The sequence below is a fragment of the Molothrus aeneus genome, chromosome 13 (genome assembly GCF_037042795.1).
Source record: "Molothrus aeneus isolate 106 chromosome 13, BPBGC_Maene_1.0, whole genome shotgun sequence".
Lineage (NCBI taxonomy): Eukaryota > Metazoa > Chordata > Aves > Passeriformes > Icteridae > Molothrus > Molothrus aeneus.
Window position 1 is genome coordinate 10,458,257 of NC_089658.1, and position 15,254 is coordinate 10,473,510.

At 40.6% G+C, this 15,254-nt stretch overlaps 2 protein-coding genes across 2 annotated transcripts in view; both read left to right on the forward strand.

Annotated features, from left to right (window-relative positions):
* Positions 1–7,248, forward strand: part of TRPM7 (transient receptor potential cation channel subfamily M member 7) — a 51,015-nt gene extending 43,767 nt beyond the window's left edge. Inside the window, exons 30-40 of the mRNA XM_066559179.1 lie at positions 53–123; positions 605–642; positions 1,666–1,691; positions 2,021–2,071; positions 2,160–2,225; positions 2,903–3,186; positions 3,510–3,592; positions 3,916–4,121; positions 5,163–5,214; positions 5,307–5,413; positions 5,713–7,248. Of these exons, the coding sequence (XP_066415276.1) occupies positions 53–123; positions 605–642; positions 1,666–1,691; positions 2,021–2,071; positions 2,160–2,225; positions 2,903–3,186; positions 3,510–3,592; positions 3,916–4,121; positions 5,163–5,214; positions 5,307–5,413; positions 5,713–5,843 (1,115 nt within the window). The 3' untranslated portion in view covers positions 5,844–7,248. The remainder of the gene's footprint in view (positions 1–52; positions 124–604; positions 643–1,665; positions 1,692–2,020; positions 2,072–2,159; positions 2,226–2,902; positions 3,187–3,509; positions 3,593–3,915; positions 4,122–5,162; positions 5,215–5,306; positions 5,414–5,712) is intronic.
* A 3,253-nt stretch (positions 7,249–10,501) lies between these two features.
* Positions 10,502–14,138, forward strand: USP50 (ubiquitin specific peptidase 50). Its single transcript, XM_066558552.1, is given in 5 exon segments — positions 10,502–10,689; positions 11,097–11,292; positions 11,911–12,108; positions 12,566–12,708; positions 13,769–14,138. Coding segments are annotated over 5 exon segments (1,095 nt in total).
* The last annotated feature ends 1,116 nt before the right edge of the window (positions 14,139–15,254 follow it).

The window sequence follows — 15,254 nt, forward strand, 5'->3', positions numbered from 1 at the left end:
GACAGTGACAGCTGCCATTCTATGTCCAGTTACAAATCTCCTTCATTTGCAGTGTACAGCAAGAGCAGGAGAGCATCCAGTGAAGACACGCAGCAGGTTGACTCCAAAGCAGCCTTACTGACGGTTTGTACCAACCTTTTGTGACATTCTAGAGCAGAACTAGAAGCTGAACAAATAAAGGATAGAGTACAGATAGAGTAATACTGATTTGTGGACTTGTTCTAGGAGGCAACAGGAGACCTGTTTTCACTAAGGGAAGAAGTTGTGTATGTTCTCACGATGAAAATCTGTGCTGTTTTCTGTTTGTAGAAATAAAATTAAAATTCTTTTCTTTTAAGGAAAAGAATTACTTATATAATCCATAAACAGTAGTGAATATAGAGCCTTATTTGTTCTTTTAATTGTAGTTACCATTTCTTGGTTGTATTTGGATCTCTCCATTCAACTGCAGTTCAGTACAGCGTGGTTTATTTCCAATAAACGGGCTGTACTTCAAGAGTTTAAAACACATTCCACTCATTACCACCCCACCTCCAGCTGAATAAACTGTGCTTTCCTTACAAGACTGAAGCCCTCTTTATTTTTCCTCTCCTTTGTTTTAAAGGATTGGCTACAAGGCAGACCTTCAAATAGCAGTCAAATGTAAGTAAGCTTTCTACTAATGGAGCAATTTTATCACTCTGTATGTTGATCTGCTTTTTTTTTTGGTGTGGGGGTTTTTTTTTTTTTTTTTTGGGGGGGTTTTTTTTTTTTTTTTTTTGGTTGTCTTTGGCTGTAGTGGTATTTAGTTGCATTTAATGAGGAAAAAAAACCCCACATAGTTTGGGTTTGTTTTTTTTTCTTTTAATAAATAACCAAATGTATTTACTGGAATCATAGGATAGTCATCGAATTGTTTGGGTTGAAAGGCTCTCCCAGCCTGTGTTTGGAGCAGAGGGGCTCCAGCCCTCCCAGGATCTTTGTGGCCCCCTCTGGGCTCTCTCCAACAGGTCCTTCTTACCCTGGGGCCCCAGGGATGGCCACAGTGCTCCACCTGGGGTCTTTGCAGAATCACCCCCTCAGCCTGCTGGCCACTCTCCTCGGGATGCAGCCCAGGCCTGGGTTGTCTCCCTGGGCTGCAGGTGCTCATGGGGGGGTCAGGCTGAGCTCTCACCATGCTTTAACAGGTTCTGTTTAGATTAATGGTGTCACACATTGGAGGGCAAACATGAAAATGTGTTGACACATAGTGAGCAGCTCGTTTCCTGGTAAAGGTCTTTACCCAGCCTTTCCCACTGTAACCACCTCTGAAATTATGCATTGTTAACAATTACCCCCTGAGTTAACTGTTAAAGGCATTAGCTTATTTATCTGATAACAGAAGGGTAAACTGTTGTGAACAAGTTTTAATTAAAGCACCTCTGTGGGAACGAGCTCTTGTGATGCAAACTTACCATAATGTTATGCATGACTTGGAGGTATTTAAAGTGTAGCTGTAAAAACATGAGATTACTTAACAGCTTTCCATTACTATTTTGTAATTAAGAAACCTGTACTGCCCTTGAAAAATAGGATAACAGGATAAAAGTGGTACTGTGAGGTTAACAAGGTGACCTAGGATGAGGTGTGAAAATCAGGGAGTACAGAGTAAGTTTGAAGGTGACTGTTGTTTTTGGCATTTGACAGGCCATCAGAAGAAGATGCATTGAATGGTAAGTTTTCTTTCTGCTCTAAAGGTGAGAGATTTTTATGTATAAGCAACTGGTTGGGTCTTGTATGGGAATGTATTTAATTGATCAGAATTTGGAATTTATTTGACACACAATACTGTGATTTTTAAATATTTTAAAATTTTTAAATAAAGAGCCAAACATTAAGCACTACATTTTTTTCCCCCTGAGGTACCATAGACTTAAGTGCAATATTTAGTTATCTTCACAGCAGATCCTTTTCAAACTGTAGTGTGGTATTTTAGTACATAAATTAGTAGCCAGAGTTATCTCTCTTTTTTTTTTCTTTTTTCTCCTTAATCTCTTTTCAGGCATTGCTTCTCCTTTCAAGCCTATCATGGATATCAATTACTATTACTCAGGTCAGTCCCTCTTACAAACTAATGCCTGTAATTTTATTGACATTTATAAGATCCTTAAACTTCAACAAATGCTGTAATTTTCCTCTAGCTGTAGAAAGAAATAACCTGATGAGATTATCACAGAGCATTCCATTCACTCCTGTGCCTCCAAGAGGTAAGAACTGTATTTCTTCTTGCTGGTTCACTGTGGTCTTTTGGGGAAGAAAAGCAAACCTTACATGGATTCTAATTTGGTTTGATCCTTCTAATATAGAAGGATCAAGGATATATATTATAAAATCTAATATAGAAGGATCAAGAAGGATCTGATATAGAAGGATCAAGGCAAAGTTCACAGTTTCTCACAGCAAGTGTGAAACTGAAGTCTTAATGAACTAAAAGAAGTCTGTCTTAGAACACTCAGAAATATATGTGAGTATGACACCTTTTCTAGGGCAACTCACTTGATTATGAAATGTAGATTTAATTATAGTTGTCCTCAGAAATGGTGTTACAGTGATGGGAGTATTGTACTAACAGTTTTATAACAAATATTCTGGAAGGATTCCTTTAAGTTGTCTTCACTCATTTGAACTTTAAACATTTATTCAGTGTTCTTAGTGCTGTTTGAACAGTGTCATTAATAGGTCTAAATAGGAGGACAAATTTTGCAGCTCTGTGAAAAAAGCTGCAGAGGGGTCACCCCACTGGGCAGTTTAAATTTTTTGTTAATTCAAGATGTTTGTAATGACTTAACACTGCAGCTTATTGTAAGAAGTGGTGTGTTTTCAGTGCTTTTCATTTCAAACTTGGAAAATTCAGCTCAGCGATGGCTTTTGTGCTGTGCTGCAGGTGAACCAGTCACTGTGTATCGCCTTGAAGAGAGTTCTCCCAGCATCCTGAACAACAGCATGTCCTCCTGGTCACAGCTGGGGCTCTGTGCTAAAATTGAATTTTTAAGTAAAGAGGAGATGGGAGGAGGTTTACGTCGAGCTCTCAAAGTTGTGTGCACGTGGTCAGAATATGATATCCTGAAATCAGGACATCTTTACATCATCAAGTCTTTTCTTCCTGAAGTTGTGAATACTTGGTCAAGCATTTATAAGGAGGACACTGTGTTGCACTTGTGCTTGAGGGTAAGTTCTTTGACAATTATTAAACACAGACAGGCATTATATGTTAAACAGGAATTATTTTGCTACCTGTAAACTAGTATATACTTATTAGAATAAGAAAAAAGTTAGCCTAGGGTTCTGTATGAGCAAAAGGGTTAAAAACTCTGCTCCAGGATGGCTTATTTAATCAAAGAGCTCAAATTCTTAAAATACAGGTATAATTTAAAAAGCAAGTAATCTGTTACCCTGCCTTGGGGGAATAGACACTGTTCCCGCTGCCTGCTTGGCTCTCTGCTGGTCCCTGTTCTGTTAAGCAGCTAATGAGGCGTGGGTTTGACTCACAGGAAATTCAGCAGCAGAGAGCAGCACAGAAGCTCACCTTTGCATTCAACCAGATGAAGCCCAAATCCATCCCATACTCTCCAAGGTGAGTGTATTTAAACTGCCATTATATTGCATGCTTTTGGCTCAGGGCAATGCCTACAGGATGTTAACAGATGCATCACATATGTTAAGATACTCATATGTTGATATGTCTTGGAATATTGCTGTGAATGAGGCAAGCAGAATTGTCCTTGGCAGTATTTTCCCCTCATATTTTCTGCACTGATTCTAATCTAGTGGGCTAATCTAAATGGCTTTGTGTAATAGTTTAAGAGTAATTAAATTGTTAGTAAATAAAATAAAAATCTAACAGTAATGATAGATTCCTATTTTGGAGCTATATTAATTAAGTGTACTTTTTACTAGGTTCTTGGAAGTTTTCCTGTTATATTGCCACTCTGCTGGCCAGTGGTTTGCAGTTGAAGAGTGCATGACTGGAGAGTTTAGAAAATACAATAACAATAATGGGGATGAAATAATCCCAACTAACATGCTGGAGGAGGTTATGCTGGCCTTCAGCCACTGGACATATGAGTATACAAGAGGAGAACTGTTGGTATTAGATCTGCAAGGTAATGCCCTGACTTTGAAACTTGCATTGGGACCAAGGTCTATTTTATTATCTATGTTTTAATATTATCTATTTTTAGGGTTTTTCTTTTGCTAGCATTTTGTTGTATATTTGTAATAAACAACGAGGATTATTTAGTGCTGCTTCTTCTAGTTAGTTAGGATCTATGATTTTCTTATTTAATCATATTATGATAAATATTGGAAAGGACCTCTAAGAGCATTGTGTCCAACTTTACTCAGCACTGCCAAATCCAGCACACTCCATGTGCCCAGGGGCCACCCCTAAACAGCTTTTAAATTCCTGCAGGGATGGTGACTGCACCACTTCCCTGGGCAGCTGTTCCAGTGCTGGGCAACCTTTTCAGTGAATATTATTTTACCTCATTTCCAACCTAAACCTCCCCTATTGCACTTCAGGCCATTTTCTTGTCTTCCTGATGGGGACTGACCCCTACCTGGCTGCAGTGTCCTTTCAGGTAGTTCTAGACAGTGATGAGGTCTCCCCTGAGCCTCTTCCCCAGGATAAACACCCCCAGTTCTGTCAGCTGCTCCTCACAGGACCTGTGCTCCACACCCTTCACCAGCTTTTTAGTTCTAATATAGTATTAAATCTTACAGCAATGCAGAAACTATAAATAGATACATTTTCCTAATGAAATGTGCCATAAAAAATGCTATTTTTTGGCACACTTGTGTAGTGCCAGTGTGGTAAGTGGGTTTTATCCTGAACTCTGTGCCAGATATTCTGGCAGTGAGAACTGTATATGAGATTTTTCTCATGGGTGAAAACTCAAGCTAGGAAATGCAAAAAATAAATGGAAGATATCTGAGAAGTACAAAGTGTTTGCTTAGGAGCAATTTTCTAAGGGTAGAAAAATCATGTGTAGTTTGGGTTGTGTTTGTTGTGGGTTTTTTCTGGTTTTATTCTTGGAAAAGCTGAGAAGTCACAGCTAAGGGTTCCAAGGCTTTTTAATATTAATATATTTATGTAATCAGAAGTGTATCAGATTTAACTTTTTCTTCATGTGCTGTCTGTGAAGGTGTTGGTGAAAATTTGACAGATCCCTCTGTGATAAAAGCTGGGGAAAAAAGGTAAGGGTTAAGAAAGACTTAAAGCATTATATAAAATTTTCCCTGGAAAGAGAACACATGCAAGGGATGTTTATGTGTACTTTGTCTCTAAGGTCATACGATATGGTGTTCGGGCCAGCCAATCTGGGAGAGGATGCAATAAAAAACTTCAGAGCAAAGCACCACTGTAATTCCTGCTGCAGGAAACTGAAACTTCCTGGTAAGAGCTACAGGACCCTCCTTCTGAGACACTGATGTCATGAGATGATGTATGATACATAATGAAATAGTCAAGGCATGCTGTGAAAGTGGAACAACTAATAAACAGCAGTTATGTCATTTGACTTTAGGCTTCTGATTGCACCTATGATAAAAACATCCCTTTTTTGATAGTGCATATCCTGGAATTCATCTTCATAAGTGCATTTGCATATCCAATTCTTTGCTAGACATTTATGCCCCATTGATTCTACTAGCTCAAGAAATAGTAATCATTACGACTTTGTTCTGTTTGTACAGATCTGAAGAGGAATGACTACACACCTGACAAGATGATATTTCCTCAGGACGATGCCCCTGAATTGACAATTCAGCCTGGAAGCTGCACCAAAGATTCTGATCCGGCCAATTCCATTCGTCTGATGCTCTGATGATGTGATCAACTCAGTGGCTTCGCTCAAGCTTTGTGGAACCTCACCAAGTTGTCACTTACCTTTCCCTCACTATAACGAAAAGAAAGACTTGTCAAAACAAGGATTACTGTCTTATAAGTGGAATTTTGGCTGGTCCATAATCTAAGGATTTTACCTTGTGATAACCATCTACAGAGCAGCGTGGCAGCTGATCCTTCTAAAGGTGGAATAATGACAAGTATTTAAGATGTGTTTTTAAAGGGGCTTTTAAAGCAGAAAGTTTTATTTTTTATTTTATTTTGGTTTAGTGGAGGATTTTCTTCCTGTAGTCCTGTGGTGGGAAATATGCCTTCCACCAAAAGGATTTTGGTAGTTGATGTTTTAAGGTAAAGCATTTGTCTTTTTGGCATTTGTCTTACTGTCAATGAGCAAAACCAGGAGAAAGCACCTACCTCTGTAATGCCAGAGTATTCTTAGAGTGTTTTCAGAAGTGTTCCACTAATATTTTCTCACCAGGTGTCTTTTAATCTGGCCTTTGGAAGAGGACAGAGCCAAATGAGGTGTATATAGGATGCCAATAGACTGAAGTTGAAGGTAGGAACTTGATCTGTTCCAAAAGAGAGAGTCTCTTGAATCAGGATTCTTTCAGCTTCATGACTGTAAAACTGAGCTTGGTTGCTTTTGTTTTGTGAAATAGAGCCTGAATTGTGCATAATGAAATTTCTTGTTTTACACATTTCAATTTTATCAAGTCACTGTCAAATAGTAACAAAGCCATGATAGACTGGTATAATCATATTTAATAGAAGAATTAGTTTGTGCTGGTCCAAATAAGTTGCCTTGTAAGAACACAAGTTGGAAGTGCTTTCCCTTGTACCTACGTAGTGACTGCTTCAAAAGTTCTGCCTTCCAAAGATCTCCTAAAACCAGTGTATCGAAACCGAATGTACACATAACTTGTAAATGTATTTAAAATTGTGTAGAAAACATCTTTAATGTTATGTTATTTGTGGTACTTACTTAAGAGAGACTAGGGTTGGATTAGCATTGTGTAAAGTATGGGAGATTGCAATGCACCTTCATGCCAATAAAATGTAATTTAACTGTCCCAAATATTGTTGAGCATTCAGCAAGAAAAGAACCTGTTGTCCAACTGAAGTTTCATGCTGCGATTTTTTTTGTTTTGTTACATAGGTACTAATTTGTAATTTTTAATTAAAAGGGCAGTATATAGCTCTATAAATTTTTTATTCAGTAGTGTATCTTATAGATACAGACCTAAGGCACGAACACAATAGTTGTTTAAATGGTGTTTTATGTTTGATGGGGAAAGGTAAAATGTTATAAGGATATAATACTGTATACATTTTGTATATCATTAAATCTTTAAAGAATCTAAAATAAATTTATTCTTGTTTACAGACTTCTGCTCTCCGTCTCAGTCTGAAGGGTTATTATGGTGAATTTAAGTAACTCTTTATGCAGAAAAGTAGGATTTGCCACGCTGGATCAAAGCAGCTGTTAGCCTTTGAGGTATCACAACTTGGGCCAACACCAAAAACTAGGGAGGTAAAAAAGTGAAAACGGTCATAGCTGCCAAACACATGTGAGGGGATTAATGAGTAAATGAGTCAAAAATAGCTCTTTACAATGTTTAATTATGAGCTGCTTCTTCTGACTGCATCACCTCCTGTTGCTGGGAGGGAATGGGCAGATACTCCAAATGTACTTGCACCTTTCTAATGCCAAGTAACAGCAGCACCGAGTCTGTAAGTGTGAGTGGCTCTGCAAATTGAGAGATTTCCAGAGGAGTCTCTGGTGTTTTGAAAATGTGACCAAATTTCAGTGTATAAAAGAAGAAAAACATTTTGAGAAAATTGCAAGTAAAAGCTGGCAAACTTTGTTTCTTGACAAATACTTAACTACACAGTTATTTTTTAGCTGTGTTACTGCTCTTTGGTAGTTCTGTTTGTGACTCATTTCTTAGCAAAATAAACAGATGTGACCACCTTGTGATGGGTGTGAGTGATCATGGGGAGTACTCCTTCTGCTCAGTCTTGCAGTGACTCAGGCTTGAAGCTTTTTCAAGACCAAAAGGGACAAATATGGTTGGGAAATGCCTGTAAGATTTGGAGTGGTAACCACTGTTCATATTTCTGTACATCTGCCTGGCATGAGCAGTAGCTTTCTCTGTGTGACTTACAGCTTGAATTACATGAGAAGTGTATGTCTAAACTGAGGAGGGAGAAATGTGTAACTTTCAGAAGTGATCTGCCTCATACTTGCAGGGAAAAAAATCAGAAATGTCAAGTACCCTTTAGGGAAGGAATTGGAAAAGTGTGGTGGCAAAGGACAAAAACAAGTTGGTTTGAAAAAAAAAGCCTGACTCTGTTTGGACAGTGCCACCCACATCCTGCTCCTGTTGGGCAGTAGGAACATGAAAACTATTCCATGGAATTCAATTTATTTGAGAACATCAAGTGTGGCTCCTTTGCTGAAACCTCATCAGTCTTGAAATGCTCTATAAATAGGGGGAGTTGTGATCTTTTAGCTTTTAAATTTCCTTTACCAAAAAGGAGAAAAGTGATGGAACTGGAACTTCTGATAACTATTCAAGAACTAAAGTATTGGCATGTCTTCTTAGAACCTAGCTTTTAAATAGAGGGATATAATTCAAACCCTCTCTAATTATTTTTTAGTCAAAATCTGAAATGCTTTAGTGAGTTTCCGACTAGGAGGGTATTTAAAAGGGTATTTATCCTATAGGGAAGCAATTAAGCTACATAATTTAGACTTTGGTGGATTAATTAAAAGTCATTGTTGACTGTTTTCTTGCAGTATTTAGGTGGTGAAACATTTCAGAGAAAGCCAATCCCAAATGCATTGTGGCAAAATATATACAACCAGCTCCTGGGGAACTGGTTTTTTAGCTGCTGCTCAGCAGCCTTGTGGTTTGGAAAAGGAGGAGTTTGGTTTTTATGCCTGACAGTGATTTCCTACATGTTAAATCTTTGTGATTGCATCTCACTTAATGCCATAACTCTTAACACTGCAGGAATTTTGAGAGGGAAAAAGACTACAGCTGGAGACTTAGTAGTAACAGTTCATATTAAATGTTCCTAAAAAACCAGTTGGGAAAAAATAGGACTTTTTAATATGTAACAAGACCTCTGAAAAAGTTCTGATGGTTTAATATTTCTTTTCTCGATTAACACTTTTCCTTGCAATAAGGCACTTTGTGGTGAGAGTAATGGGAAGTTAATTCTCAGCCCCAGAGCTTGCAGTTGGTGGCACCCATGTGGATTTGTGTATCTTGTTACATTAAAATAGTAAGTCAAAGTCTTGATTCAGATTCCACAAAAAGTGGGAATAAACATATCCAGTTCCATTTACAAAACTGAACCAGATTTTTAGGGGTCAATAGCAGTAACAGCTGTCCCAGGAGTGCTGGAGACATCCTTTGCTTGAAGTTTAACAAGATGATTAGGAGGTTTTTTACATCACTTCATGGGCCTCTTCTGTGGGTACTTGTTACATTCCAAGTTGTTAAATAGGGAAAAACTGCTGCTCTTCAGTGGCATATGGAATTTAGAGATGATCTGCATTAACATAGCTAATTAAAAGCCATTTGCCATACCTTTTTTTCTTCCCTCAGGGAAATCCTCATAACACCCAGAAGCTAATTCATTATGATGTTTTGAGGTAGCTCCATCTCTTTATGGTCAACACCCTCGGTCATCACTGCCCTTCCAGCAGAGCATGGCAATAATAAATCCTAATCCAAGCGAGCAAACACGGATAAAGGTGTTGGGCCAAAGCTCCCTGCTCAGTGGAATGGGTGGGTGCCCCTCTCTTCCCAAAGTTTTCTGTTCTGGCTGCTCAGGGAAGGAGATGGAGGCAGGTGTGGCCAGGTGTGTTCCCTGGCCAGTGTTACCAGGTGACATCACAAGGGGCTGGGGCAGGAGAAGCTGGGGTGACAGGATGGAACACGGGACTGAACACACGGGGCACTGCTCGTCTTTGCTCTACGGAGATTGCTGCGGGTTTGGAGTTCTCTGCCCTGCCTCAGAATAGAACATCAGCCTCCAAAAAAGAACAGCAACATTGGTGAGCAGATGGGGGTGGTGTAGAGTCTGTGTTCAGCATCTCAACTGTCTCATTGGGGATGGGGACACTTAGGTCCAGGACAGACTTTTGCAGCCAGAAAACAAACATACTAAAATTTTCCTAACATGAATTAAGTAACATTTTAGAGCAAAACTCTGAAGAACAACCTGCTTCTAGTAGCATCTGGACTGCAACCAATGGTTTTAGAAAATAGGTGAGTACTGTACCTGAGGAAATTGAATATAATGTAATATGCACTATTAAGCATTTTGCCCTAGAGATGGCTATTCACAAGTGGTGGTAGTTTTTGAGTAACTGAATGGAGTAAAAGACTGAATGGAATTTTAGGAATAAGTCTTAAAACCTCATGTATTTAAATAACACCTCATAATGATGTATCTTACCATATTGGAAAGAGCTTAGTGGGGAAGATGAAGAGTCTTCACCACTATAAACCTGGTGAAAATAAATGTGAAGAAGAAGAATAAATGTGAGGAGTAAATGTGAAGAAGAAACAGCAGCATTTTAGATTTCCACTGTTGTGGATTTTTCTCATAGTAGGTGGAAGGATGGCATGGAAATGGAAGTACTCCCCCAAGGAACAGCTGGAGGATATGAGCAGCCTGCACCCAGGGCTCACAGGGCTGCAGAACCTGGAGAACACGTGCTACATGAACGCAGTGCTGCAGTGCCTCTGCAGCCTGACCCCGCTCGTGCAGTATTTCCTCTCAGGGAAGTGGAACACAGCCCTGCACGAGTGAGTTGGTTTGTTCACAGTACTGAGGGCTTTCTGCTTGGCACTATTTTCCTGCCAAAGGATATGTTGCCATGAGAATGTCCAAGGCACCTGCCAGCTTCCCCCAGGCAGTTCCAGTCAGATTGGCCACCAGCTGGTTTCCTTCTCCTTTGAGAGCCCAGCCCTATTCCTTGCTGGTCCTTCAGCCACGATACTTTTCTTCCCATATTGATGGTAATACCTCTTAATGTTGTCTTGATGATGATTCCTACCACTTTCTGGGATCTGCAGAGTCCCTCAAGCCAAGTGACAGCTGCCAAAGTTGTACTCTACCAGCATCTGTTTTCTGAGTTTCTGTCTTGTGCTCCCACTTGAAGGCAGACACTATTTTTTCATCCATCACCTGAAACTCTCCCCTTTTTTCCAAGGGAGATTGGAGAGTCTGCGACTGCCTTTGGCTGTTTGGTGTCTGACATGTGGCTTGGAGAGTTTGACTTTGTTTCCCCTGAGGCTTTTCACTCTGTCTTTGGGAAGCGGTACCCAGCTTTTAGCAGGAGGACTCAGCATGATGCACAGGAGTTCCTCATCTGTGTCCTGGATGACCTCCACGAGGCTTTCAAGCAGGTGAGAGCCCAGCTGTGGTGCTTTGGGAACTACAGCTGTTTCCTCTGCATTTTATGACTTAGCATTTCATGTAATAATTGCCTATCATCCTCTTCTGAACTCTATGATGGGGCCACTAATAACTTCCCTTTTCTACCTTTATTTCAGACCCATGTAAACACAATTATTAATTTGCTTCTTATCTAATACTCCATCAAACTGCAGCCCCATCTAAATGACAATGCTGGTGTAGTTTCACTGTCCTAACCTCTTCATCTCCTTTCTCCTTCCACAGTTAATGTTCTTCCACTTTCTCATCTGCCTGAAAACTTCACGTCTGCCATGCCCCCATGACTTTATCCCCTCCAGAGCCACCGATAAAGAGCTTTTCAAGCAATTAATGCTATCAAATGTCTGAATTGTTGTATTTTTGTTACTTTTCTCTCAGAAAATGAATCAATCTTACTCTACATGTATGAACCCTCAAGTAAAGTAACAGCATTTTAGAGCCATGTTCTGTGGCAAGACTAACAACTGATCAACCCAGGGAGTGGGCAGTACCTATTCAAACCCAGTGAGGGCACTTCTCAAAACAATTGCTTATCTACATTTTGTCAATTTTTTTTTCCTTCTATATAGCCAAGCCAGGAAAGACAGAGCTCTGCTGCAGGAGCAAGCACAAGGAGTAGCAGTGGCACATCTGTTATAACACACTTATTTGAGGGACAGCTCAGTTATGCCATCAGGTGTCTGACATGCAAAGCCCTCAGTGACAAACCCGAGAGCTTCACTGTCCTCTCCCTGCCCATCCCTTCCACCAGAGTGTGCTCTCTGCAGGTACAACAGCCAGCATCTTCCTGCTGGTTTCTGCTTCATCTGGGAGTAGAGGCTTAGACTAATAGGTTTTATTGAAAAAAGGCAGGGCTTTAGTTACTTTGGTCTCCTGGGCACTAATGGAATGTCTTGGATCTGTCCCTAGATGTGGGGTGTCTTTACTGGTCTCAGAACCATGTCAGTTGGTAAGGTTACAGGAGCAGTGCTCACGAGGTGCCAGGGGATGAAGGCTATTGAGATCATTCAATAGAAGCCATGAAGGTTTCTTCCAGTCATCCAAGTATTTCTGCCTTGGTGGGGAAAATGGAAACCAATATTGGCTGCTTTGTCTTACAAGTTTGTAATGTCAGCCTTGCTGCATCACACTTCAGTTAGGGGGAGCAAATTCATCTCTTAGCACCTTCATGGGTGGAGGGAGATGTGTTCAATCAAGTGATGTTTGGCTTTTTTCCTTTGACAGGACTGCCTGGAATGCTTTTTTCAGCCAGACACACTGACTCAGAACAACCAAATCCACTGCTACTGGTGTGGAAGCAACCAAGATGCAACAGTAAAGGCCTCCATAACCAAGGCACCACAGATCATCATCTTTCATCTAAAGAGGTACAGTCTAAGTGAGGTAGGACATAGCCAGCTCCTGGGTAATGTGAGTCATGATGGACAGTCATTTGTGTTTGCCTGAAAGGAAACTGATCTCTGCAAATAAGTGGGTTTAGTACTTTAGATACCTGAAAGCTAAAAGGGCATTTATACAAATACAGCTGTCAAACATGCAAGTTGCATTCCTGAATTTCATGTACAGTCTTCTGCCTGTGTCCTGCAGGCCATCAAATTTCTCCCTATACTTGGGATCTGCTCTCCAGAGGGAAGAGAACTCCAGCAAGCAGTGACTGACTACAGCCCAGTGCAGTGGCTCATCCAGTCCCTGAATGATCCCTGTGAATCAGTTCCTGTGGCAGCTCAGAGAGCCTGTGGCTTGGGTTCCAAAAGCAGGACTGACACAGTGCTTTGCTTGCTGCTACTGCAGTTGAGACACTCTGGTTTTGTTTATCCCTTTACCAAATCAGAGTGGTGCATCAGCAAAGGAGCATCTGGGTTAACAGATTTCACTAGCCACACATAGCCAGATGCTGAATTTATTCTAAAGAATTTTTTTTCTTAACAACTTTCCACCTATAAAGAAAACTACTCTGGGATGATTTGACTTCCCAGAACTATGTTATTTGAAGTTCTTATTTAATTTTCCATTCAGCATCTGCTTTTCTCAACATTCTCAAAGGACATGTGGTCCCCAGCTGCAGCTCTTGGCCACACTGCAAATGATTAAAAAGTGCAGTGATGTACTCAAAGTTACAGAGGGAAGAGGGATGAAGTCTGGCATGAGAGAAGAGCTGACACTGGCACTGCAGTCCCGTCCAAAATGTTTAGGACACAGAGAGTGACGCACAGATATGCCTTCAGGCTTTGGCAGAAGGATCAGGAAGCAAGAGCTTTGCTTTTCTTGCTGGACACCTGCAATACACAACATTACCAGAGATCTTTCTTTCAAATGCTGGGTAGTCAGTTGATGGTTTTCCCTCCTCCTAGGAAAGTCAGTTAAGCAATCACCACAACACAAATAGAAGCTGAGGCTCATTTAAAATAGTCCAAAAATTCATTTCAGGTTTGCCTGGCAGGACAAGCACCGAAGGAAACTCTCGACCACTGTCTGCTATCCATTCAGCGATCTGGATCTCTCTCCCTACATCTCCACATCGTGTCACAACAATACAGAGTACAGCTTGTGTGCTGTAGTGGTAAGCTTTGCCCTTCCTGCTTTTATTGGGAGTGCCCTGCCTCATGGAGCAGATGAAGCCTGTGTTGGTTTGGACTTGATGTATAAAGATTTATAATTTAATATCTGTTTTGTTGTACGCTTTTTTCTACCAGCCATGGACATAATCCAGTAACAGTACGTAACTGAAGGACAGAGACATTATTTCTCCTTCTTCCCCAACATCCCAGTTTTAAAAGAATGCTCTCCTGGCACATAATGCCTCTTCAGAGTAAACTCACAGACTGATCCAGCATGAATCCTGGTTTTAAATAAGGACATGGCTCACAACAATGGGGTCCTCTTATAGTGACTTGTACCAGGGCTAATAGTTGGGTTGCAAATGTAATTGCAAAATAAATAAGCATGATCATCATCCATTTACTCTGTTTGAAAGAATTTATTTGAATTAACATTCCCTGCCCTAGGCCAAAAGGGGCTAAAACCCTCTGTGCCATCTTTTCCAAGTGCATTCATAAAACCATTGCCAGTTCCTAGCTTTGCCTGTAAGGAGACAGAACAGGAGTTTGGTTTTAACAGACTGTGTTGTTTGTTACAGAACCATGCTGGAGATCTGGATTATGGCCACTACACGGCCTTCTGCAAGCACTCAATCACCCAACACTGGTACAGCTTTGATGATGCCCAGGTCACCAAGATCCCAGACTCTGCAGTGCAGGCTGACACAGCTTACCTCCTCTTCTACATCTCCCAAGGCTACTGACACCCTGTTAGTCTTGAAAATGAACACTGGGTAGGGCAGCACCTAGAATTCACCAGCAGCATTAGCCAACTCCAGTTTCATCAATAAACTAGAGCATGTGCACCACTGATCAGCTGTCGTGGTCTTTCAGGAAGTGACTCCTAGAAAGGACAGTGACAGCCCTAAGCCATGAAGGAATGTGCATCTGCTCCATGTGCACAAGGGCCAGGGTTGTTTTCCATGACAACCTTCTTGCACCCCTCAAAGCAACACAGATGTTGAGCACACAGATGCACTTACCTGGAAATTCTTGTTTTTCTGCTGGTTAAGTATAGTAGGTTGTTCTAAGCTGCCTTTCAGGAACTAACAGAAGGATACCAAAGTGAAAGCACACAACCAGACCAGACTGTGCTACAGAAGAGAGGATGGAGTGACCATTAATACAGAAAAAAGAAAAAGGCATTGCTCTACTGATGTCATTTTTGTCTCTCCAGCACTTCAAACTTGTTTGCAGCTTGCAAGCTTCTGGAAAACAATCAATATTGGTCTTAATTCCATCAGCAAGACAAACAGACAGACAGGTAAAAGCTCAGAATTTAAGACTTTTGAATGCCAGCCTTATCAGAAAAGGAA